Source organism: Hydra vulgaris, chromosome 13 (assembly GCF_038396675.1).
Source record: "Hydra vulgaris chromosome 13, alternate assembly HydraT2T_AEP".
Classification (NCBI taxonomy): domain Eukaryota; kingdom Metazoa; phylum Cnidaria; class Hydrozoa; order Anthoathecata; family Hydridae; genus Hydra; species Hydra vulgaris.
Genome location: NC_088932.1, coordinates 43,589,876 through 43,617,756, shown reverse-complemented (window position 1 = coordinate 43,617,756; position 27,881 = coordinate 43,589,876). Strand labels below are relative to the sequence as shown.

General features: G+C 27.1%; 1 protein-coding gene across 2 annotated transcripts in view; it reads left to right on the top strand.

The window, feature by feature from the left end:
• Window positions 1-27,881, top strand: part of LOC136089268 (uncharacterized) — a 105,743-nt gene that overhangs the window by 42,974 nt on the left and 34,888 nt on the right. For both annotated transcript variants that reach the window (XM_065815115.1, XM_065815116.1), the window contains exons 4-5: window positions 4,899-4,941; window positions 16,890-17,061. In XM_065815115.1, coding sequence (XP_065671187.1) covers window positions 4,899-4,941; window positions 16,890-17,061 — 215 coding nt within the window. The remainder of the gene's footprint in view (window positions 1-4,898; window positions 4,942-16,889; window positions 17,062-27,881) is intronic.

Below are 27,881 nucleotides of genomic sequence, written 5' to 3'. Positions count from 1 at the left end.
CGTCCAATGTCCCTTTACAACCAAGCAGCAACTTGGTCTGATTATAAGCACCACAACTCTGTCAAAGCATTATTTTGTATAGCACCAAATGGATACATTACTTTTAACTCTAAATATTACGGTGGCAGAGTACCAGATAAATTTATTAAAAGTGACAGTGGTTTTTATAATCTGTTTGAAAAGAAGATAAAGTGATGGCAGACATGGGATTTCAAATAAGACAAGAACTATTGTTTCGTTATTGTAGCTCATCAGTCCCACGAGGTGCAATGGTAATGAATCAAATGACTGCTAGTGAATGTAAAAAGACTACTGATGCTGATAACTTAAGAATCCACATAGTAAGGGCCATAAACAGATTAAAAGCTCATTTTCGACAAATTGACAATTACAAGAATGAATATTTTATGGGTCAACATTTTTAAAAACCTGGATGTCTTAAAAAGCTCTGGATGGGTGAGAAAATTACTAAACGTCCACCCCTCTTGTAATAAACACACACGAGTACTAAAGTTGTCATTTTTTTTTTATTTGTGTTATGAATTCTATAATGAAATTTTTATATTTTTACTGCTTTTTACTATCATAAAAGGTATGGATAAACATTTTAATTTTAAGTATTTTCTTAACTTAATTTTTTCTTCAATTCCTCAGTTTTCATGCAACATACTATATCATAATCCATTTTGATTTATATATTTGTCTCAATGGTAACTGGCATTGCTTATGTTGTTTGTTTACACTTTGTTTACTCAACAATTAAAAGCTACGACTTGAATTATTTCCCTTATAAACTTGATTCAGTCTTCTTTTTAATACTGCATAATGCGACTCGAACTGGTGTATTATGAAATGGTTGCTAATTGATGATTTTGATGACCTTTTCGTTTTGTATGTTATAATAAAAACGCAAGGGCTAAGAATTTTTTGAACCTTTTGTTTCCACTCCTCGCGTAATAAATCTACTTTATATTGCTCAACCACGGTTAAATCAGGATTGGTAAACAATTTAAAAATCTTGGTTGAAACTTTTCAACTTTTTACAGCTTTAAGGACAGAATTTTTATCGTTTTGTTGTTAAGAAAAATAATAAAAGAGAATTCTTTGTCGGATTTCATTTTTAATTACATTATTTGTTTAATTTCGACCATTGCATTAATAGAGTTTATCATGCCGAAATTAGATTTTTTATCTTCTTTTCTAGCGCTTGATAAATCTGCTTTTTTGGAGGCTTCGTTATAAAACACTACAACGTTACTTTCCTGTTTTTCTCTATTTTTTTTCGCCTCAACAACAACAGCATTTATAAATTGAAGTTGTTCGTTTGACCTTTTAGGTAGCGTATTTCCACTAACAACACTAGCTTACAATATAGAGGTGAAAAGTACAACTTTAGCTTTCTCTAGAACATTTAATCTTTCGGTTAGCAGTAAGTTGCAATTTTTCAACTCATCATGTTTTGATCAGTGATTTTACTGATTTATTTTGATCCGCTTGATATACAATAAACTCGGTTGATTGAACATTTACCACGTTCTTTGTTAATTTTTTAATGGAATTTAAGTAGGATTGATAAAAATAAAAGAAAAAAAAATTGAGGATTACTTATGGATCAATTATATTTTATTATTAGGCGAGGTAAAATGTATCTAGTTAATGATAAAATCTGCTTTATTATTAAGCAGAGGTAAAAGTAAAATAAAAATAGTTGAAATTTTTGCACTATTTATTGTAGTAGCATAAGTAAACCACTTCTTTTTTTTTCATTGTTTTAAACGTATTTTATGTCATTTTCAATATTTTAGTTTTGAATTTTTTCTATTAGTCACCGTGTTTTTGTCCTGAAAATCACCTTATACTATTTGAGTCAAACAAAAATTTAGATTTGAAACTTCATTTTATAAAATTTTTATAGGGCCGGACCATACGAACATTTGTCTAGAATAAGTATTTAAAGGGTAGCGTTTTGATTGTTACTGTGATTGGATATTTATACTTAAATAAATGAAATATATACTTGTTGATTTTTTTAGCAATTATTAATATGCAACTTTAATTTTGTATTACATTAATCACTAAAAGGTTTTCTCTAGCTTTTTAAGATACAAGCGATAAGTTTTTTAGGCATAAAAACGATTGCTTTTTAAAAATAGTTAAACTGCTATCCGAATTTAAGTAAGTAGGAAAAAGAACTTTACTGGGTAAAAAGAAGCTCTAATACATCTGAACAAGCTTTTGCCGCCACTGCCACTCTAATCTACACCCACACTAAGGTAGCCTAGAGCAAGTTAAATAAATAAAAAAAGCTTCTCAAATAAAAAGAGAAAAAGCTTTGATTCTGTATCAGAGAAACTATTTCCCGGGTCAAGTAAAAATTGCAGATGTAAAGAAAAAAACAGACATTCCGCTTTCAATGTGTCTGTCGTCACTTAGCTATTTCAACTGCTGAGCATTTATGTGAATATATTTTAAGTATGGTTTAGGCAGTCCCAAGGAACATCTGAAACTCCACCGCACCAAGTCCAATTAAGTATTTTATAATGCCATTTCATCAACTCTCGAAAAAAAGTTTCTAAAGAAACCAAATTAAAGCCATTTTCCATCCTCATTGATGAACTAACGAATGTGAATTCAACCCAGCACCTTGCATATTTTGTGAGTTTTTTTCAAATATAGAGAAACAGATTGTGGGTTACATTTTGGTCAAAATCAAGTGATTTCAGCAAGTGGCGAAGATTTTTTTTAACGCCTTAAACTATTAACTCCACTCCCTCGGATTATCTTTAAAAAAACTGCAATGAATACAGTTCAGATGGTGTTTCATATGTTGTTGGTATACATAACTTAGCTTGGTTTCGTTAGCTACTAAATCTCCAAACTGTATTATGATGAGGTGATAGGTGCATTTATCAATTTTTAAATCATGTGGTACAAAATGCTTACAATTCAATTCCATCTCTTTTCAATGCGATTCCATTCTTCTGAGAAATGTTCAACGTTTTTTTTTTTTTTTGTATTTGGAACGAATATGAAAAACTATTTGAACTCATGTACCCAAAAAAATGAAGGCGTGGGTGCTCCATTCCCTTTTTATATGTTTTCTGCAACTCGTTGGTTGGTATGAGAAAAATGCTTTCATAAATTGTTTGAGAATTGCCAAGAACTAAAACCCTTCTTTAATTGTGCCAAAAAAAATGCAAACTCTGAAGTCCGCTACAAAATCTTTTAAATAAACAAAATGTTTTAAAAACAACATTGTAAAACTTTGAAAGGCAACCTCAAAATTCAAAACTGAACGCCAAAGAATCAGTCAAAAGTGTATAAATTTTCAGTCATAATTTTCTTTAAATGGCAATAACCAATCTTGAAATAAAAACTTTCAAGGAGCAGAATAGTTTTTTACGTCTTGTTAAATTTATTTCCAATAAAAGTTCCCAAGTTGATAAAGTCCCGTCTTTAAATCTACCTTTTCTTCAGGTAATGGGTAAAAAAAGCAAGAAAATGAAAACCAATACAAAAATGTTTGCATCACTGTATAGACTGAATCTAAAATCTTTAAAGAAAAGAAGTTCTTAAACGTACTGCTGAAATTGGGGTAGCTTTGAGGGACTTCGTGGACATTTTTAGACATGCCGTTTTCCGCTACATTTCCGACTATTGTCTCGCCAGTCTATGTGTTTTTGTTTCTAACTATTCTGTTGAGAGAGACATATGACTGAGAAAAAAATAAGTAGACCAAAAATGTTTTACTTTATTATTATTATTATTATTATTATTATTATTATTATTATTATTATTATTATTATTATTATTATTGTTATTATTGTTATTATTATTATTATTATTTGTTCTAGTGCACTTTTTCTTTAGCTTTAGCTTGTTGCCGAAAAAAAACTTAGCAACCCTGGAAGGAAATCGAATTTTATGTTTTATAAACATATTTAGAACTTTCTTAATTACTTATTGAATTATACCATAAAAGTTATTTTGGTAAAGTTTTCAAGCCTACAGAATATATGTATTCTACAAAACGATGCCTGAAGAATATGCAGAATCTAAAAAAATACATCATATTATTTTACGCAATAAATAAGATAATTATTTGTGAAACAAAATTTTGAATGATTTTATTCCTTTGTTTTACAAAAGGCTGGAGTTGCCCATAATAAAATGTTATGGTCTTCTGAAATTTTGTTTTAAAAATACAAAGCTTTAATATAAAATCAATTATTGTCAAGGTTAATTTTTAAGAAAGAAAAAAAAAATGTTAAGCTAAAGATTCATGTTTTACTTTTTTGGTAATAAAACTAACTTATACAGTTTCGTCCCAAATCTGCTAGGGTCAATGTTGAAACTCTAATTTTTAATTAATTTGGGATAAATTAGGCAAAAGCTCTTTTTTTTTGAACTTATGAGAATTTTTTTGTTTTATTTGCTTTATTTGAGAAAGACATAAATGTTTTTGTCGCATAAAAACAGGCATTGTTAAATGCCTGTTTTTATGCGACTCTTTGCAATCATTTTTTCTGGCATCAAATCCAATTATATTACAAGATAAAAGGTTTCATCTTTGAGTGAAATTCTTTACTATATGTAAACATGATTTGACAATTTTAATAATTTTGTGAAACAAGAAAAAAAATTTTTATTAAGTATTGAAATTTATAACTGTTTTTAATGGGTGAAACATTGAAGTAAATTTGATTATTAAAAAAAATAAAAGGTAACTGTTTTTAGGATATCAGAAGTGTGTGTCGCACTTTGAATATAAGTTTTCGTTACACCTAATATATGGTGTTTGGTGGCAAATGCCTGAATTTTGAAATAATAATAAAAATCCTTAAATATAAGTAAACAAAATTAGTAAAATATGTTTTTTGTTTTTTTACTATTTTCAGAAACATGTGGTTTAAAAACTATGCTTTCTTCAAGCATTCAGAAGTGAGTGAAATTTTTTTTTACTTTTTACTTTTTATATTTATATATTTTTTATATCTTTTATATCTCCTATTTTTCTATTTTATGTGTTATTATTTTATTGCATTATTTAACCTTGTTTTTGTTATTGTTGTTGTTGTTGTTGTTGTTGTTGCTGCTGTTGTTGTGGTTGTTGTTTTTTATTGCTGTTGCTGGTGTTGTTGTTGTTGTTTTTGTTGCTATTTTTGTTGTTATTATTGTTGTCGTTGTTGTTGTTGTTGTTGTTGTTGTTGTTTGACTTTTTATTGATGTTCAAAAAGAATTTTAATGTTAAGCAAAAGTAGAGGGACGCAGAAATTCACAACTATTAAACAGCATCTGTTTACTAGGTTAGGTAATAAGTTTCTTACTGCCCTAAGTAATTAGAAAATGTGTTTCTAATTACTTAGGGCAGTAGGAAATTTATGAACAAATTCTTGTGTGGTGAATTTTTTCTCTGGCTGTTATGCAAAAAGTTGTTTTATTAGACATCGTTTCTAAAGTATGAGTTTGTTTTATTTATCTAGAAATTAGAAAATATTGATTTTTTTTAAATTTAATTTATCTCCCCAAAGCCAAGAAGACAACTACAGTCAAAGAGGCTGCTTTACTTTGGTTACAACCCTCTTTCAACTCTTTAACTCCGAAACACAAACCTTGACAAACAAGGACGCAGTGCGGAGAAACAAATTGATTCATTTAAATGTTAACTAAACTTATTGTGCAACTATACTAATAAAAAATTTCTTTAAAAAAATAAATGCATTTACTTTTTTGAGGAATATTCACACATACACACTCACACAAACACACACACAAAATTAAAAAAAAAATCAACATTTAGTTGTTATGCTTTAGAAACAGCTTGAACACCATTAAATAACTCTTTCCTTGCCCTCAACGGACATATTTAGAAAAAAAAAGGACCTCAAAATGAATTAAAGCAGCATTATTTTTAAAGGTCTTTAGGGCAAGCGTAACATAATTTTTTTATCTTTTATTTTTATTTAGGGCTTAAATAAGTATCTGAATTTTGATTAAAATGGTATGGTTCCTTTTTTCTCCTTTAAAATTAATATAGTTTGGATTTTAAATCAGCTAAAATTTGGTTATTAAACTGAGGTGTTGCTTTTAAAACCTTTGCAAAAATTAAATTCAAAATTTTTTATATAAAGTCATAGTAAGGTTTTACACATACCTGTATTAGAATAATATTATTCATTTTATGTATTTTTACTATCAATTTGAATTATATTAATATTACTTTCGGAATATTTTACATACTAAGTTCAAATAAAAAAGTATCTATTATTGCTATCAATACAATTCTAAAAATTTTATAAGAAATTAATTAAATGTACTATATTAGATACGTGAAACAATATTTTAAAATTAATCAAATACTAAAATGCTATATATCATTAGAAAACTCTTTTGCAGTATTTTATAGGTAAAAAATTATGAAACTCTAACAATTTTATAAAAAGTTATTACGCTTTTAGTGGCAACTTTTTGAATTTGAATTTCATGATAAACCTGTAGTCCAAAAAAATTTTTTCACATAAATTCTAATAACTTCGTCATTGCTTATTTAAATAAGTATAACTTCGTACCAAGTTATCAATGTAAAAATGAGTTATAAATTTATATTGTTTTTTTTTTGTTTTTTGATAAATATTGCATTGAGGGATATAGAGGGGTGCTAATTCACCAACTATACAACAAAAAAATACATTTTTTCTTTTTAAAGGAAAAATGTATTTTTTATATAACATTAGTAATACTTTATTATATAACATTAGTAATACTTTTATAAAAAATATTTCAACTATTTTAAAATGAACTATTTTAGATCATTTCCAAATATTAGAGGTCTACCTTGAACTTTGGTGTTGCGTTTTAGATTAAGTTTAATACACCCTAGCAAACTTTTGTTATTTTAAATATTTCTATCTTTACTAAATTGATTAAGTCTATTATTGAAAAACGAAAAAAAATTTAATTTAATACCAAATAGTAACTAGTGGTGAATAAATTGACTTGATGAAATGTTTAAGCCGTCCCCAACCCTAACCTAAAAATGAAAATGAACAAAAAGTATCAAATGCTTTTTTAAAAAGTGGGAAACTTGTAAAAAACTTTTATACCACATTAAAAGATGCACCTATGTATCTATTTGGGCATGTAAGGGGACATAATACCTACTCACTGCTTGATTCTAAAGGTTTTAGGTTGAATTTGAAAAGACATAAGATCTTTCTTCAGATTCTAATAATATGCAAATGTACGAGCAGGAATGAGTTGAAAATAAAAATATATATAAATATTCAACTACAATGTACTTGCTTGATGCTTTGCACTTATGCTTTTATTGTTGCTTGCGGCAAATGCTCAAGGTAGTTCCATATTACGTGTGTTCAATATAAAAAAGACTATTGACTACAAGAGTGTTGTTGCAAAATATGCATGCTGTCATAAACATTTTTTGAAGAAAACTTAAAGAGTTTTTTGCATTTTTAAAATATATTTTTAACCATCATCTGGCGGTATTTGATAAGAGACTTCGAATTGTTTTTTGTTTTCGTTTTCATTGGAGTGGATTAGGAACTTGAAATAAAAATTGTTAAATGAATTTATGGCACAGTTAAAGCTAATTGTTTTATCAAAATCAGTTAACGGTATTAAAATAAAACTATGAATTAATTATTTTTATTTATAACAAGGGTTAAGGAGGCTATAGATTACTTTTATACAATAATTGCAATTCTTTTATAATGTTAAATGATGTAAAAAGCTAGTTTTGTTATGATGAACTATCGTTATTTCTTTGTCAATCTTTAACTTAAACTATATAAAAGCGCTTTTTTAATTTAAAAACTTTAGGTAAATCCATTAAAAAAGTAAAATTTTAGCTTACGCCTCTAAAGCGTTAGAATTACCACCCTCCAAAACATTATCGGTTACTTTGCATTAATAGCAAGTTATGAAAAAAACCGCCAAAATGATTATAACAGTAAAATTTCTAGCCAGTGGCAATTTTTTTTTCGAAAATTATGTAGCTGGGCAGTAATTTTACCTAGAAAATAATGCCATGGCGGCAAAATTCATTACAGCAAAGTTTTCTGTGACAACGGTTTAAGATTTTTAATCATTTAAATCTTAAAATCTTTAAATAGTTAAAATCTTTTTTAAATAGTTAATGTTATTGTAGAAAGTTATAAACATTCTATAGCAATTGTGTGATTTTAGTTTGATGATTTTTTAATTAGTAATTCTTTTTGTTATGTTTAAATGGTTTTTTAACGTACGTTTTGAGGATTGATGTTTTGTGTTAATTTTATGTGAACATGTGTAAAAAGATGATTTATGTAAGAGAATATTTATTATTTGTATTTATGTATGCAAAATGCTTTTATTTATGTGAGAAGACGAAATTAGTTTAGTAAAGAGAAATTAGTGTGTTTACGAGAAAAATTATTTTAATTTCTTGTTGTGTTTTTCTTGTTGTATTTTTTTCGTTGAAAGCAAGAAAACTATATCATCTCGTACTTTTGATTTTAATGTCTCCTAAATAACTTTTCTAAAATGTCGTTTTTATCTAGAAAATTGGACTTTAAATGGGTCAAATGTGTTTTGTTCGTTTAAATAACGCCCAATAATTGGGAAAACAGTGATATATTTTTGAAAAATAGTCATTTCATACATCCTAATATTAATGATTTACACTAAAACAACCTAGAGCACAACACAATAAAATTCTCCAGGCCCCAAACAAGCTATGAGCTTATGATGAAAATGGTTTGCAGCTACGGTACTTAGGTGTCCAGAATAAGGAGGAGTCATGAAAAAGTCTTAGACTCCATTAACTAGAGGAGGCCAAGGGGCTTTTGATGTACTATTGTATGATTTATGACATCACCTAGATTATAATGCGTAAAAAAAATTTTAATAACGTTCAACTTTATTGAACGTTATATCACAATATCAATATCAAAATTAAGTACATAAATAAATAAAAATAGCGAAATTACCGTCTTGAAAACCTTTGACCACCACTACCTATGCAATTATAAAAATTCCTGGATACGAAATATGCTCAAATTCCACATCCTCAATTACCTATATTTAGACATACAAATGTTTCATCAAATTGAAAAACTGTTGGGACTGAATAAATTGTTATTTTTTGTTTTTTTTAATGAGTTATATTGCATATATTATCTAAAAATATAAAGGTTTGTTATTTTTGTTTATTAGCAGGATCGCTATATGGATTATAAAGACATCATTTATGTAATAAATTTCCATTCAAAAGATACAAAATTTTTCACGCATTTTTTTTTTTAATTATTTACAAGCTTCTTTTATTGTTGTTTTTTTTCAGAATTTTTAAGATATCTTAAATTCTACCTCAAAAAAGTTTCACATCATTAAAGTCAAAAAAAACTTTTGAAAAAATACTCTAAGAAAATGCTAAAAAAATGCACCTTTTTGTAAATTTGAATTCACTGTTCGTTCAAAAGATATTCTAGCTAATTTAACGCAATCTCTATTATATTCAGGTAACGGTAACATCTCGTTAAAAAATTCAGCTGCATATATTCATGCATTTTGATTAACTTTTAGCTACTAACATGCAACTTTTTTTATGCCTTAATATTCTCAATGGTGTATAATTCGTTTAATAAGTTTATAAGTGCGAAAATTTCATAAATAACAATAACCAATTCACTTTGTGTGGTTAACTTAACTTTTTGTTTATAAATTTTGAATTTGTTTTGGTAAAAAGACATTTTTTATAAATTTTATCTTTTTTAAAGTTAAGAACTGTTGACACATTTTAGGGTTTTTTAGTCGCTTTTATTTCAACAGAAACAATTTTATTTTTATTTATATATTTATTTCGCACACATTATTTAAATCCACCGCAATTTTATTACGTGTACTTTAATAAAGTGTATTGCTGAAAAAAGCAGAACTTTACTAAGAGAAAAACAAATATCTCGTTATTATAGTAATATAAAATAAAAACAAATTTTCAAAATGCGTCTTTTTACTTTCATTAAACAATGCAAATTTAAAAAGACCAAATACAAATGTTGCAAATCCCGTTTTTTAAAGTGCGAGTTCAATTGGTCTAAGAGTTTTTTAATCAACAAATCGATTGCTGCAAGAAACAGTGTTATCCATCCTTCTTGATCTACCAGTATTTCAAGATCTCTCGATGGCTCATACAAGGTTTTTTATTTTTTAACAATTAATTTTTTGATTATTAATAGAATTTGTAAATGTCATTTATTTTTGAGTACTATTTTTATAACTATATTTATAAGTATATTTTTAGTAAATTTTTTTTATAAAGGTGCAAAGTACGAATACTGGGATGAGAAAGCACATCTAAAATGTGAGGTTCGTATAATTTATCAAAAAATAGTCCTATTGAAAAGCTCTTATTAGCTGCATAAGCTGTTGCTAAAACAATGCAAAAATCTAATTTGGCATACGTTCTAATGCATTTAAAAGAAGAACCATTAAATGCAACAAGTATTAACAAGTTCTTAAAACGCGAATTAAAACATAATTTTAAATCATTGACTCCTGAGTATTCTCTTGCATTGATGATCTCTACAGATTTGACCAGAAATGCTTATCAAAAGCATTTCTGGTCAAGTCTGTGGTAAAAACGAGGTACCTTCGCAAGATCTACTAGATCATACAAGTTGTCGATTACTGCAGTTAGATCAAGTTTAAAGTTAAAAACTCGTTTAAACTTTTTGGTAAAACATAAATTCTAAGCGGGGAATGGGGCTTTGATGGTAAATGACTAAACAAACATTATGAATATATGCCATAATTCCACCTCTTCTTGAGTCAAAGAGATGGAATTATGGCATTTATTCATAACGATCTGACAACTAAAATTAGAGACGATCTTTTGGTTTCTGATACCGATGGTGAAGTTTTTACAATTGAAACAATAAACAAAAAATTAAAAAATATACTAGTGCCCACCTGCTATAGACCACCTGAAGGTGATATAAAAAACTTTTTAAATCCTCTAAAACAAGTATCTCTAAAAAATAAAAATAAGCATAAAATACTATTTTGTATTGGAGACATAAACATAAACTGTATATAGTACAATGAAGATGCTGTTGCCAAAACGTTTTTTGAAGTTATTTTTCAACACTACATTTTTCTTATAATAAACAAACCAACCCGGGTAACATTAAATTTTAATTAGTGCAATAGACAACATATCGACTAAGTCATTTTATGACTCTTCATTAAAAGCAGATTTAATCAAAACGGATATATCCAATCAATTTCTATTACACTTTTCTTTTATTTGAGATACAAAAAATAATAACTCCAAAATTAAAGGGTATAAACAAAAAATTAATAATTTTACTATTCAACAGTTTAAAGACTCACTATCGGCAGTGCGGTAAGACAAGATTTACCAAGAATACAACCTTAGGCAACTCTGCCTTTAATGAAATTATAAAAATATTCTTAAAACACTGTAATAATCACAAACCAATTATAAAACAAGAATTAAAAGAAAAATACTAACAATGCCCATGGATCACAAGAGGTTTAAAAAAATCTTCAAAAACAAATAAAAAGCTTTAAATCAAGTATTTAAAAAGTAGATATGAAAAAAAATTTAAATACTTACAAACAATATAAAAATTTATTTAAAAAAATAAAAAAAAGTTTAAAGAAGAAACACTACTCAAACCAAATAAAAAATGCAACTGGTGACATTAAAAAAACATGGAACTCTATAAAAGAAAAAATTGTGAACAAAAAAGCTAAATCAAATAGTTTACATGCTCAAATCATCATCGACAATATAGAGTGAAGTGACAAAAATACAATTGCTGAAAAATTCAATGATTTTTTTGGTAATATCGGCCCAAATCATGCCTAAAAAATTAAGTCTTTAAATAACCCATTTGAATTATACCTAAGTGATGCTCAGAGCGAACTATAATACAAAGAACTAAACTGCAAAGAACTTAGTTTTGCTCTAAATTCCTTAAATTTAAATAAAACTCCATGTAATAATGAAGTTGATATAGGGTAGTGGCAAATGTTGTTACAACAATATATAAACCTATATTTGAAATTTTCAAGTTTTCAAACAGGAGTTGTACCTGACAAGTTAAGAGTAACTAAAGCAAAATCAATATTTAAAACAGATGAATCGTAATTAATAACTATTGACCGATCTCGGTACTCTATACTTTTTCTAAGCTTCTCGAAAGAGTTTATCTCTAACAGGTTGTGTAAATATTCAACTCAAAATAAAATCCTAAATAAGAAGCAGTTTGGTTTTCAAAAACAATATTCAACTGAACACGCAATCCTAGATCTAGTTCACAATATGATGATTCTTTTGATAAAACAGTATGTTCTAGGAATCTTTATAGAACTGTCAAAAGCGTTTGATACTCTAAATCATAGTTTCTTAGTTAAAAAGATGGAAAGCAATGAGATAAAAAACATAACTCTTAACTGGTTTAAAAAAAACAGGCAACAATGTGTTACTTCAGATAATCATAAACACTAAAAACTACTATGAGTTGAGTGAGGTATCCGCTAAAGCTCCATTCTTAGATCTCTTCTGTTTCTTTTAAAAATAAACGAACTTACAAAAACCTCGATATAACTTGATGTAATTTTGTTTGCCGATAACACAATCTTATTTTATTCCTCGAACTCAATCAAAGACCTTTATTAATGAATAAACAAAGAGCTTAAAAGATTAAATATATGGTTAAAATTAAATGAGTTGTCACTAAATACAGAGAAAACAAAGTACAATTGTTCTGAAAGAACAGAAACAACCAAGTTTCTTGGGATACTTATTAACAAAAATATATCTTGGAGAGCCCATATAAGTACAATAAACACCAAAATTTCAAAATATACTGGGATACTCTCTAAGTTAAGCCTATTTTTTTCCAACATATTCTTAATTTGCTTTATATTTCTTACATCCAAAGTTATCTTTAGGTACGTTAATATTACATGGGCAAGTACACACAAATCCTAACTGAGTAATATTTATATAAGTCAAAAACATGCACCAAGATTAGTTTATAATAAAGATAAACTCATCCATGCTGAACCCTTACTAAAAACATTGAATGCACTAAATGTTTACCAAATCAACATCTACCAAAATGCGCTACTCATGCTTAAATATAAACTTGAACTAGTACAATCGCATTTTTCAAATAACTTTTTTCAATATAACTCTAATATATATAACAACAGCAGCAAGCAACTTTACATTGTCGAAAAGAACAAAATTTATACTAAAATATTTATGTTTATTGATGGTTGTATGTTGTTTAACCATTTTTGATTATATATAAAAATAAAAAAGACTTTATTTAATCATTTAAAGAGGTACTCGATGATAAGTCTTGATAAACTTCTACGAGTTTTTCTTTACAACAACATGTATAACTCTGAAGTAACAAAAAACTTTTTGTCTTTCTTTTTTTGTTATTTTTATTCTTTTATTTTTAAAATCACTGATAGTTTCTTATGATAAAAAACACTTTTAATTTAAGTTATATTTAGTTATACTTTAAACCATTTTTTATTACGTTACGTTAAACGTACTAATATTATGTTATATTTTTTACGTTGCATTATATTACGTCATGTAGTTGTAACTAGGGCTGCTAGTTTGAACATGTTCAAGTTCGAACGTTTAAACTTTACGCAAAAGTTTCAACGTTTAAGTCCGAATTTTTTTCTCCTAATAGTTTGAATTTTTAAATTTTAAAAAAAGATATGCTATTTCGTTAATTTTTGTAAAACAACTAAAATATAAGCAAAAATTATAAATTTGAAATTTTTTGCTTTTTTTTGTTTTATATTTGTCTTGCAACTCAAAAAATGTAATCAAATTTCATCACCCGTAGCGCCATTGCATATAAGGTAGAATCAGTTTTTTCCAATTAAAAAAGTTGTTAAACATTGGCTATTACTTTTTCACCATTTGACTACAGTTTACTTGCGTATAAAATTGAAATTATAATGGGTTTAAAAATCAAACAAAAAATGGCTATTCAGCTTTAGCACATCTAGAAGATCTGAAGTTTAGAAGTATTTTTATTTACTCCCAAAAGCTGCAACGAGTAAAATGTGCCTCAACACGCACTATTACACTTAATAAGACACTTAAAAAAGCACAAAAATAGATATTCTCAAATGTAATAACATCAATAAAAATTAAATTAATAAAATAACTATTTGTACATAAAAATGATATATTTGTTAAACCCATTTGTTTTAAATCAAGGTAATCAGTTTGAGAACAAAATAAAAATAAATAATATAGATAATTTTGCAAATTAATCTTATTTAAAGATTATTCCAGCTTAAAAAGGTAGACTCGATGTTAATAAAAAAAGTCAAAAATGGTAACGATATTAGAAATTATAACAAAGAACTGACTCTAGCAAGGAACCGAAAATGTTTTATTGAAACATGATTTTCAAATGTAATTGACTAAGGTAAAATAAAGTATGATCTTGTGAAAGGGTTTTCTAGCCTTGGATTGTTTTCATATACAAAAAGAAACTGGTTGCAGGATGATACCTTGGATTTACTTTTTAAAAACAAATATAAGTCTCAATGAATAAATTAACAGTTTTGCACTTAACTTGTACCCTTTTGTTTTCAATTTTCAATAAATAAAAACTATTAAAAAATGTTCGAAAAAGTTCTAACTTTTTCCCTAAATAGCTCGAAAGTGTTCCAGTTTAAAATTTTTAAAAAAGTTTCAAATTGGCAGCTCTAGTTGTAACGTAACGATGTGTAAATTTATTGAAATAAAAAAATAAAGAAAACAACTTTGTTACAAGAAGAAACAGAGTTTATAAACAATCAATTAGCATCTTTAAGAGATACAATGGTAAGCTTACCAAATGAACAAAACGAACTAATTCAGGTAAGAGTTAAATACAATCTGGTACTTTTCATGATAGATGGCAAAACTGCTAATGCCATATGCGGTCAAAAATCTTCAGCGTCGTGCAACATTTATTTGGCAGCACCAAAGCAAATGACCTTACAACTTTGCGTAAGAAAGCAAACTGTTAATAAAGACAATCTTCAGCTAGGTGTATCAAGTTTGCATGCCTGGATTCATTGTTTTAAATGCATACTTCATATTGCATATCAACTTGATTTCAAAACTTGGCGAATTCGAGATCAAGACCATAAGATATTGGCTTCAGATCAAAAACATCGCTCAAATTATGCCAAATATTCATCTGCCAGGATTGTTTGGACTTTGTGGAGTTTTATAAGAAGATCCAGCTGAAAAAAGAATGAAAGTGTCGGAGAAATATAGAAATAAATAATCCAGAAAAATGAGTCGAGTATTGAAAAACCGAGATATGCTAAATAAATGTTTGGAAACAAGTGATCCCATTATTTCAAGAATAATTTAAAATAGTAACAATCGCAAATAAACACAAACTCGCATGCAAAATGCTGTTATTAGTAGAGTTACCAGAAAAGAGAAAGTTGGAACACAAAATAATCTAATAAGTGTTTTCAAATATGAAGACGAGAAAATACCGAACAAATAAACAAGTTGAATATAGTGATACAAACGAAGATAAGAAAGAAGAGCATACAAAGAAGAAGAGACCGAAGAAAAAAAATGATTTTATCCCAATTGCGCTATATATTAAACATTTTGAAAAAATGCCTTTTTTTAAAAAAATTTTACCATAAAAATATTCTGAATTTTTTAACGTGGTATTACTGCAACCTGAACTGAATAAAAATTGTGTTAGATTAGCTTGAATAGGATGTTTTTTGATCGAAAAGTGAATTCACAATTAAAAATAGTTACATTTTTTGCATTTTTTAGAAAGTTTTTTTTTACTTTAATGAAGTGAATCTTTTTTAACATTCTGACAAAAAAAAAAAAAAAAAAGAAATTTATAAATAAAGAATTGCGGCTAAAACTCTTGTATCTTTTTAATGGAAATTTAATATAAAAATGACGTCTTTGTAATCTATGTAGTGGTCCTGTTAATATACAAAAATAACAAACCTATATAATTTTTGATAATATAAGCAATGTAATTCATTAAAAAAAAAATCCATTTTATAATGTTTCGATATATTTTCAATTATGGCCAGTTTTTTGAGGTTCTGCACCACAGTACTGTGTTGCGATTTTATAAAGTAAATTTTTACTTCTAAAGCGGTTTTATTTACTTATGATACATCCTTATCTTTCAGTTTAATTAAAGTTCCCAACATTTGAATTACATAGAACAGGCAGCTAGTTTTAAATATTACCATTTCTTAGTGGTATTTGCAGTGACTAATGAGTTTTAACACTAAACAACTAAAACTTAAACAATAAAAAAATTAGTTTTTTTTTTTTTGTAATTGTTATTGTAATTACCTTGATATTTGATAAATATGTTTTTAAATGGCAACACTTAATTAATTTATATCTAATAAATGTCAGCACTCTTATTGTGTCCTCGCTTAAAAACATTTTATTCAATGAATCTGTTAATTTGACTCAAAAAAGTTAGATAGCTCAGTTGGTTTGAACTAAAAAAAATTGTAAGACTTGGAAAAGTTCAGCACTACAAGTTTAAATCTGGTCTCGACCAAAATATTTTTATGTACTTTGAATAAAAAGAGTCAGCAAATAACAAGGGTAAGCTCTGGGTAAGTCATGAAACTATTTGTAGCTGCTCTTTTGCTTACTCAGCAAAATGTATATATAAAGTATTGTGCATCAAAATTTTTTTTGCATTTTTATCTTTAGAATAATTATATTTAAAAAAATATATTTCTGTACTTGTTTTGAAATTTTTCTTACTTTTTGTTTTTGAAATCAGTTTTATTATAATTATTCTTTTAATTAGTGAAGAAATACATATTAAGATCAACCTAACAACAAACTGTGAATGTTATCTCCAGAATGTAGCTCTTTATCTACAACCAGATAAACTTTTGATATTTAAAAGGTTTTCGTGGGATGAATCAAGCTTAAATGATTCATATGTGGAAATAGATGGAATGTTCATTTTTGTTGATGTAAGTAATAAATAATAAAAAGTAAACTTTAATTTTACTTTAAGCTTTTTTTAAATGCGTTATGGATCGAACTGTCTTCAGAAAAAGTGTCTCCTAAATAGCACTTGTATAAAGTACAGATAGTAATACTAATTGTACTTATTCGTACTTACTATCTGTATCGAAATATTGTTTTTTTTTATTATTATTTGTTATAATTGAAAATAATATTTAAAAAATTAAATGGGTTAAAAATTTTTTTCTTTTATTCATAATTTTTACTTGTTATGTGTTTTAATTTTATTATATGATAATAAATTAATTGGTGATATTTTAGCCTTGCTCCAAAAATTTATATAAAATTAATTATCAAAATGGATTTAAATTTTTTGGCAGTTTCATGATGTTATTTTTTTTTATTATTGAAACCGAATCTGACGCTATTCTACACAAGTATTAGCACTCAAGGCCGGCGCGTGCCGTATGGAAATTTTGCGGAAACATTGCTTTGTATAGACAAAAAAAATATTTTTTTTTAATGAAAAGTTCCTCAATATCTGAATTTGGGAGAAATCGGATCCAAATGTTGCCCAAATACCTTTAAAATTGTCAAAAAGGGTCTAGAATACCCCCTGTCAATATTTATGGTGCTTTCTATGTGTGCCAATGATAAAAGAATAAACTAGAGAACACAGAATAAAGGCATAAATTATTAAAATAGTGAATTGATGTTTATTTGAAAAGAAAATTATTTGACGGTATTAAATAAAAAAAGTTGAATCAAAATGTAGTAACTGCAAATGTTTTTGCTTTTTATTCTTTTCATAAAATTCTTATTTTTATGTTTGTTGTGCAAAATTGTGGGTACTTGATCCCAAAAGTCGTTTTAGAAATAAATTACATTTGTTTCTCATTTACATTTAAACCTAAATGCAATACTATGTTTAAAAAGATATATCTTTTGTTTTAACCATGTTTTTAATTTATACATGTTTTAAAATGTATGCCTAAATGTTGTTGATAGTTGGTCACTAGCTATTGTTGTTATACCTTTTTGCGTATACTTCATACTACAAAAATTTTTACAAAATTTTTTGCAAAAATTAAAAAAAAAAAATCAAAAACATATACAAAAACTTAGAGATCAGAATTTAGAACAAGCCTGTTTTATTATTGAAAGCGGGTATATGAGTCATGAGTTTATTAAAGAAATATTTAGAATTAACCATTCCAGTTTTTCAGAATTAGTCTTTCTATGTCTATTAAGAAGATTTCTTGCAACCACATAAAAACCTGCAGGAAATATAGTTGTCTTTATGTCAGAAGAAAAGCAGTCGCTCTGTGATCATTTAAATAAAAAAATTTTTATTTGGCTACCCACTAATCTCATTTGATCTCCAAATTATTGTTAAGCCTCATTTACAGAGATTAAGGCATAACATCCAATGTTTCAAAGGAAATTTCCTACTTGTTGCTTAGCAAAGGTTTTTGTTAAATGACATCCTGAGCTATTCAAGAGTTTTTCTGGAAACATCAAATGGTTCAAGGCTGCTATAACAATAATCAGTCACAGAATATTTAAATAATCTGGAAAGTTAAACAAAAAGTGTATGGGCAGTAATCATTTAGTATTTTTACAAGACCGATTTAACAGATGACCCTCGAAGAAAATTTATCTGATAAAAGGAGTAAAATATAAATAATTGTCAATGTAAATAATTATCAATAGTTATTTATACTGAATATCCATGTTCCTGTATTATTCAATAACAGAGTTCTTTTTACAATGGTAGAACTGGACAAGTGTACAAGTATACTATATATAAAAAAAGATAAAAAGGCTAGAGATGATGTCTCATTAAAAATATTTTGTTAGCCATAAATAATATTAAAAGTCCAAGACAAAGATTTTAGGGTTCCCAAAAGTTGCTGTTGATTAGTCTTTTACTTTATCAAATATACTAATGTAAAATAAACTTGTGTTACATTGTTACCTGCAGAGGATAATGAGTGTTGGGTTTTAGTCACTCTATTTGTGAAATTTTTTGTTATGGCTTTTCGTAAATGTCTATTGTAACGCTTCTCAATATCTTTTAATACAGTTTTAAAACTCAATTTAATGGTTCTGAGGCAATTAACTATCATAGCTCTGTGTGGAATCTATTTGGCTTATTCCATGAAAAGTTGTGAAGTTTCAGAGTGTCTATAGTATCATGTTGTGCATGGCGTTTCTGTTTTTGTTTTTAAGGCTACATAAGGAGTCTTAAGTTATAATGTTAACTGTTTTAACAGGAATAACTTAACCGCAAAGCTTATTGCTTAGGTTTCCATTCCTATGTTCCAATTAAACTGTTGTAAGGTTTACTTTGCTCAGTCAGCTTTACTTAGTTTTTTAACTTTTATTTTCTAGAAGTTGAAGAGAATTAAAAAAAGTAGTATAAAGGTGAAATTTTGCATAGAGAATTTAGTCTCTAGATGAGCGTTTAAAAAAGCCTCAAAGACTGCGATATGGAAATATCCCTTTTCGGGCAAACAATGGAATAATTTTGACAGCACTAAAATATCATAAACTATATATAGTTTGATATAAAATTTTATGCTGATCTATTTTTATATACAAACTATGGCTTGAAAACAATTATTATCAAAGTTATTTACATTTTTTATTGTGAAAAACTTGATCATTTTTTTTGTTTTCATAAGAAATGTTACAGTGAAACATTTTAGTATGATGGGAATAATTTAGTTTTTTTACTAAAAAAGTTTGTATCTGATTGAAATGTAAAACTTACAACTTCAACGTTACATGTAGTAAAAGTCTATACATATTTAAAAGAAAAAAATAGTTACTGTTTGTGTATTGAGCAAGCTTGGTATTGACAAAGACACTTACGTCAAAGTATATGGAAAATGTCTGAAAGCATTGATTCGATTAAGCAAAGAACGAAGTATTTATGAATTATTTTTTGTAAAATTGTATATTTTTTTAAATATTTATTTTTACAAAAAGGAATTTTTGCGTAGTTTATTAAAACCACAGTTTGCACATAACTCATATTTATTAATAACGTTTGGCTTAATTATTTCTAAATATTTATTTATACAATCAAACATAAGTTTGGTTGTAAAAAAAATAAAATTGATTGTTATTAAAAAAAGTTTAGGATAAGCAAACAAATCAGATAAGTCATTTTTGCACATTTTTAGTTGTCTCAAAGACCAGTTGTAAAAGAACACGCATAATAGTACAACTACTAGTCCAATCTAGCTGTAGAATAAAGTTTGTGTATATTCGTAAAGAACAATCATCTGTCTTAAGAAAGAAACTACAATCCTCATTTGATTAGGTGTTTGATTGAAAATCAAAATGTTTTCTTTTTAAAAGTAGACAAACATTCATAGGTTGCTTAAGTTGAGATCATACCATTGATTAACTAAATGATTTTTTTTTTTTTTTATTTTTTATGTTCTTTAATACAATATTTAATACGATATTTACAAATATATCAATAAGAAAAATTACATTCAAAGAAATCGTTAAAAAAAAAATAAAGAATAAAGATAAAGAACTCGGATACTCAAAGTAGACCATACAGGTCTTCTCACCGAGAACCGCTGTTAAAGAACTTTGAACTTAATTTAGATTTTAGAAAAAACAAAAATAAATACAAATTTTTTAACTTTTCTTTAGTTTTCGTCTTTATGGCTTGAATTAAATTACTAATTCTTCTGAACTGCATGACTCAAGCGAAAATATCATAATATTCTTGATAAACAAATACGTCTCGCATCTTACTCGCATCTATACGATCACTGATTTTCGTTACTCAAATGTATCTTACAATTACACTAATCTTAATTGTTAATTAATTAATAAATAAACGAAAATAATAAGAATATGATTGCACTAAGTACATCAAAATGCACTTTAAGGTTGTCCAAAAGATTGTGTATAAGAGTTTATCAAATGTTGGTGCGTTTACGTTTACGCTTCCACCGACAAAAATGCTAAACCACTGTTAAAGGGTGGTTAACTTCCAAAAGTATCATACATACAATATTTGCAGATACATCCATTCATATACATCAATTTTTTTTTATTTTTTTTTTATGTTTTTTTTTTTTTTTATTTTATAATATTTTTATTCTTTTTTTATTTTATTTTTTTATCTTGTTTTTATCTTTTTATGTACTTTTTTTATTACAAAATTAAATTCAATATTAAAAGTATTTACCGTTCGTAATACAAATTACTTACAAATATTACAGATTAAAATAAAAATTAAAGTAAACAAGTAAATAATGAACGACTACTGTACAAATAATGTCAGTGCAACCTTTAGCAATATTCAAATAATGGTGTTTAAATATAGTTTCTCGCATAAACTTTAAATCAATATTGTATAAAAGTAAAATATAAATGAGTGATGACAAAACAGGGTATAATTAAAAGTATATAAATATATTTTCAATTGAGAAAATTACTTTTTTTAGTTTTCTTTTGAACATATAATAATTCCATTCATTAGAAAAATCAAAATTTTTTAAAATTATTTGGTTCCATAAAAATGTTCCACGAAAAGAAATTCAAAATTTACCAAAATTTGTTTGAAATTTTGGTTGCTTAATAAAATTATCATTTCTTAAAGAATATTTATTTTTTCTTTTAAAGAAGATAAATCAAAAAAGGAAGCTGGAGATGAGTTGGTTTTAAATTTAAACATAAAACAAAAAACATTATAAACATTTACTTGATATATTAAAAACATTCATGCTAAATAAGAATGACCTTGAGTGAGTAAAACAATTTTTGAAATTTATAAGACGTGCAATATGCTTCTGCCAACAATAAAGTGGCTTTAATTTACTTTTATAGGTACTACCCCATGCAATATTAGCATAATTAATATGACAGTGTATAAAAGAGTAATATAGTTGAGTTAATGAATGTTTGTATAAAACGCTTCTTGCTTTATATAAAACTCCAATGCTTTTTGCAATTTTGTTGCATAAATGTCCGATGTAATTCTTCCATGAAAGATTTTTATCTAAAATGATACCTAGCAAATTTGTGAAAATTACTCTTTTTATTTGATTTGACCGTTGATTGACAGTTCTTTGAGTAAAGAGGATGATTGGGGAAATTCAGTTTATCTTGTTTGATGGCTTCCTATATTCTTGTAGCTGATGCAAATAAACCTGTATATCTGTCACTAGAAGATATGGGTGATATTAAATGTGGACTCAAATGGGTTCAAAAAAGAGCTATTTTTAAGACATTTAATATCTGTGTGTCTTTTTTTCTAAATGCAATTATGAAAGCATAACACGTTTGAAATACGATCTATTAAAAATTTATCTGATATGTCTTTCAAAATAACGTCTTATCATGGTTTTTTTTTTTAATTTAAGTTTTAAACCAATAAAATAAATTGCATTTGAAGTATTTTGCCCGCCTAACATAAATATTGATACTTTTTGGTAAATGACATGATTTTTTAGTTCAAAAAAGAATCCTCGCCCGAATTTGTCAGGTTATATGATGCATACTACATCACAATCAACAACAACTTATGAAAAAGCATCAATCAAATTTATACCAAATTATTGACTTAAATTCTTCAAATAAAACATGCATATATTCTAAACCGTTGTTCAATATTGATGAAGTCAATAAATATAAAATAATTGTTCCCTGCAATACGTTTGATTAGTCATCATGGCAGAATGCGCTTGGATTATAAAAGATTAAAACCTCAATGTAGTAATTCTACTTAGAGGATTTCATACAATGATGAGCTTTCTTGGAAGCATTGGAAAACTTATGGCAGGAACTGGCCTTTAAGAGAATTGAGAGCATATTTAACCTGAGGATACGATAAAAATATGCTTAAAAGAAAAGCTGTTGCATAAGCCTTTAGAGGTCAGATATTGGTCCAGAATGCATTGATGAGTCATATTATAAAATCGAAACGAATATCTATTATACATATCAAAACTAGATTTATTCGGACTTGAATGCACTTGGATTAAATGGCAATGCAAAATGGTATGAACAAGGAAGAGTTATTAAGACTTGGTAATACAGATGCTTTTAAAATATTGAGTGTGTCATATTAGCCTATACGGAAAAGAAGTTATATGAATCATACACTGCTAAACTTATGTACTCGTAACTGGCATTTGGATCTTCAAAAATCTCAAAAAAGCTAAAACTATTTGCCGCACCAGGAAATTTAAACTATGCCAAGTGTTCCAGATTATACTTGCAAAAAATGCAATATCTTTTGGAAACAAGTTCGTGGTTACACCAACGATTTTTAGATGGCCGTCACACAGTGCGCTAATCTGCAAGTTTTTGGGCTGGCCAATTGTCTTATCTTGTAATTGAGCAAACTTGATACGTTCGTTAAGATGCAATAATTATTTAACTAGAGGTAGAGGATTTAATAAAAATGAACGCAGCCTTTGGACAAAGAGTATCTGTTATTCTACAAATGTTCATGAAGCATTTTATGAATTTTCTGAATTTAACAATGGATTTATGGAAAGCAATAAAGAAATGGGTACTAAAAGATTTGTATGTGAATGTGAACATTTTAAGTTGTTATCGCTGGTTTACTGTAAGAAATCAATTCAATACTAATGATAGAAATCTATATTCATTATCTTCGGCTGTTGTGTCAGTCAATGGTGAAAATCTTGTCAATTGTGATGAGGCTGAGAACATAGACGTTTGTCTACAAACATGTCTCGACAATCCTAAGTTCAAAGAGGCAAAGTTTAAATATTTTTTTGAATATGTTTCTTTTTTTAGATATTTTTACCAATAGTGTAAAGCTAGACTAACAAGCTAACTGTTGTATTGTTGCATTGTTGTAGGTTTGTAGAAATTATGATAGGTTTATATAAATTGTTGTACAATCCTATTGAATAGGCTTGTAGCAATTGCAGAAAGACAATATGACGTAAAACCAAACTTTGATTATGAGCTTACTCATCTCCCACAATCATTATTTAATAACCTAATGCTGAAAGTAAATAAATTATCCTTGCGCAAAGTGATTCTTTAAACACGTCCTCGACGTAGTTTCCTTACCCCACAGAGTTCTTTGGAACAAAGGTAGATTTGTAGAAATTATAATAGGTTTATAGAAATTGTTGAGACCTATATCAGCTATATAAGAGGAAATTATGCCACTAATTATATTGCATTTGTTTGTTATGAAAAAGGTTCTTCAATTAAATTTAATGAACACATCAGAAGAACAAAACGCAAAGGATCTTCCCAAAATAATGTCATAAGAGAAAATAATAAGGTGCCGTACTCACAAGAGTGTTTTCTATTGAATTCAAAGCACAATTAATATTAATTTTGTCAGTTTATTTTAAACATGATGGACAAGAAGTATATATTTCCATAGGTGATGCCGATACAAAAGTTGTCTCTAAATTGTTAAAAGTTGCAAAAAAAAGTTCACCTTGCATTGTTTCCTCCGATGATACTGATATAGCAGTGATGCTAATGTATCATTGGAAAGATGAATTAAATGAGTTTTTTTTTTATAATGAAAGAAAGAAAATGGAGTATAAAAAATGCTCTCAAGTATAAAAGGTGCTCTCTGGAGTATAAAAGATGTTTTCAAGTAATGATTTGTTATTTGTTTGCGCATGGTCAGGATGTGACTTGACGTTTTCAATATTGGGAAAAGGAAAACCAAGTTTTCCTTTTCCCAAAACTAACTGCAAAAATCGAATAGTATACATCAGTATATGAAATTATTTCGGATTACTGGGTAACCAAAAAAGAGGTTAGAGAATCTGCAGTAAGGGCTTTCATTGAACGTTTTGGTGGAAATGCTAAATATTTGTTAAGAAAAATGAGGTTAGTATTTAAACGTATAATTTAAATTTTTTGGATTTAAATCATATGTTTAAATTGAAAAAATCAAGATTTAGAAAATGTCATACTTTCATAGTATTATTTCTTAGATATTTGAAATATAAACAAATGGTTTATGAAGGAATTATTAGGCAAGAAAATGATTGCTGGAAAAACAGATTAAAATGCACAAATTAAAATGCATATCTGCATGCAGCGTCTGTCAAGGGCAAGACTCCAGTAATAAAACCAGTTTTTATTTTTCAATTATATTATGTGCATATAACATAATTGAAAAATAAAATAAATTTTATATTTCAATTATGTTATATGCACATAATCTAAATATATTATTTGCACATACGATTGTTATTATAGAATTTATAAAATTTATAGAATTTTGAAATTGAAAAAGATTCATATGATGGAATTGAAAACGAGAGAAATGTTTGATGATTTGTTTTGAGAAAAGATCAGACATCTAATTTTAAAGAAGTTTGTATTCAAAGTTATTTTGAAATAATATATTTCTTTACACATTTTTTTCCCATTTAAAGTTACGCAGAGACAAAAGTTGTTTTGAAAACAAAAAATATAGTATTTAAATATTTTTACACTTTTCAAAGGTAAATGACCTAAAAATAGTTGTTTTGAAGTCATAGTTCATATAAAAATGTTTTTCAGCCTAAAATTTTCTATTCAACAACATATAGTTTATGATATTTTGGTGCTGTCAAAATTTACCTTTTTTTGCCCCAAAATGCCCGAAAAGGGATGTTCCTGTAACACAATTAAAAGGGCTTTTTTAATACTCATTTAGAAACTGTCTACTTTCTCACTGCAAAATTTCAGCTTTATACCATTTTTGCCAGGGTTCAACCCTATTTTTCGCTATCTTTCTCCTACTAAGGTAACACTTGTTACATACTTTGTGAACATACTTACAAACATACTTTGACATGTGGGTAACATTGACATGTTTTAGATTAAATAACTTTACCCGTCATCTGTTAATTATTGTTTAAATTAATTTAACAGATGTTGTTGCCGGATTTTAAATGAATAAATGTAACTATTTTTATCCTTATAAAAGTGTGAATAATAACACAATACAAAGAGCATAAGATAAACTAATTTCTTGTTTTTTTGTTGCTGAAAAACTTATCTCAAAAGATAAGTAAAACCATACATATTATCATTTTTACACGTGTATTTATGATGTTGTTTCTAAATATTATGCATTTAAAATTTTTTTGTTGCACTTTTTTTAAAGGCACATTTCAGTTATCGGGTAACATTGAGCAACGCTTAAATCACCCCATGGACCAGGAATTAAGTAAAAGTTGACGGAATGACTTACATTTGATGAATCTTTCACAATTACATGAAATGGAATCAAACAAACCATACCCTAAATTAAAGTAATTCTAAAAAAAAAAAAATGCATCAATACATCAAACGTCAACAGATCTTAAAATGACACTTGCAAAAAGCTAAAATCCAAACCTAACAATGTTGCATAACATTGGTAAGAACAAAACATCCAACCTGAAAATGTAAAAAATAATCTTGTTGTTTCTGAAGTTAAACCAAACACTAAAAATTGTGTTACGAAGCAATCCATTAAAAAGTTACAGCTCTGCGGAATTTCGTCGCAATCAGATATTAAGTCATTAATGTGATGATGAGCCTAATAGCATGACTATTCTAAAATTCTTAAAGAACTTTTAATCATAAATTAACATACTTTTTTAAATTTTTAAGTAGACACTATTAGAACTGAAGCTAATTGATATCTTCTAAAAGGTAATGTAACATTACATTTTTATTGCAATTTTACAACCTTTTAATGCTATTTATTTTTAAAATATATTAGAATAGTAATAATATTAGCTAGTATATATTAGAAATGTTTTCTCTGTTTTGCTAGTCAAAATTATAATAATAATGTTACCCCTCACGATGTTACTTTAATATTCACAGCATAAAATATATTACTCTCAATGTTTTCCCAATTAGGGGTAACATTGCCAGTTGAATCCCAAAAACAAGTTTTATTATCTAACAGTAATCTTAGATAATTAATTAAATTCTTCATCAGTTTATGGCAGCATTATCGTTGGTTAACACATAGAAATTTTGCATATCAAATTTAGTTTGTCACAGCTATAAAAAAATGTATTTTCTAAAGATGCGTCAATGTTACCCCACTTTACCTTATAGATCCAATAATTAGTTAATACAATAGTTATTACAACAAGGTTTTGATATTTTTTTATTTTTATAACAAGATTTTATAACAATTTTAAATAACAAGGTACAAGTAAAAATTATCCTGATTCTAAAAATTATAGTTTAAACTAACAGTTAATCTTAAGCTCCGAGACAAGCAGTGTTCATATTAAAGAGAATGACAAAAAAAATGTTTTGACTTTTTTTTTGTTTTTCTTGTTATGCATTTATTCTTTTGTTTTTTTGATTAAAACAAAAGAATAAATGCGTAACACGAAAAAGAAACTTTTTTATTTTAGTCGAAGCTCTCCTCCTCTATATTGTTGTTGGCCTAAAAGTCAACATAAAATACGCCACAGTCTACAGATTTTATAATTATATTTAGCGCGTTTTATTCCTAAGAGTTTCAGAACACAACGTCATTGATATTTTTGTTTGTTTATATAACTGATCTTTTACACAAACAAAAAAATCAATGACATCGTGTACTGAAACTCTGAGGAATAAAACTCGCTTGAATAAATTATCAAGTCTGTAGATTGCGGCGTATATTATGCTGACTTTTTGGCCTACAACAATATAGAGAAGGCGAGCTTCGACTAAGATAAAAAAGTTCGCTTTTCTTGGTATGCACTTATTCTTTTGTTTTAATCAAATAAATTTAGCCCAAACATTTTTTTTATTATTCGCCATTATACAAACACAACGTGTCTAGACGGTTTGGTAT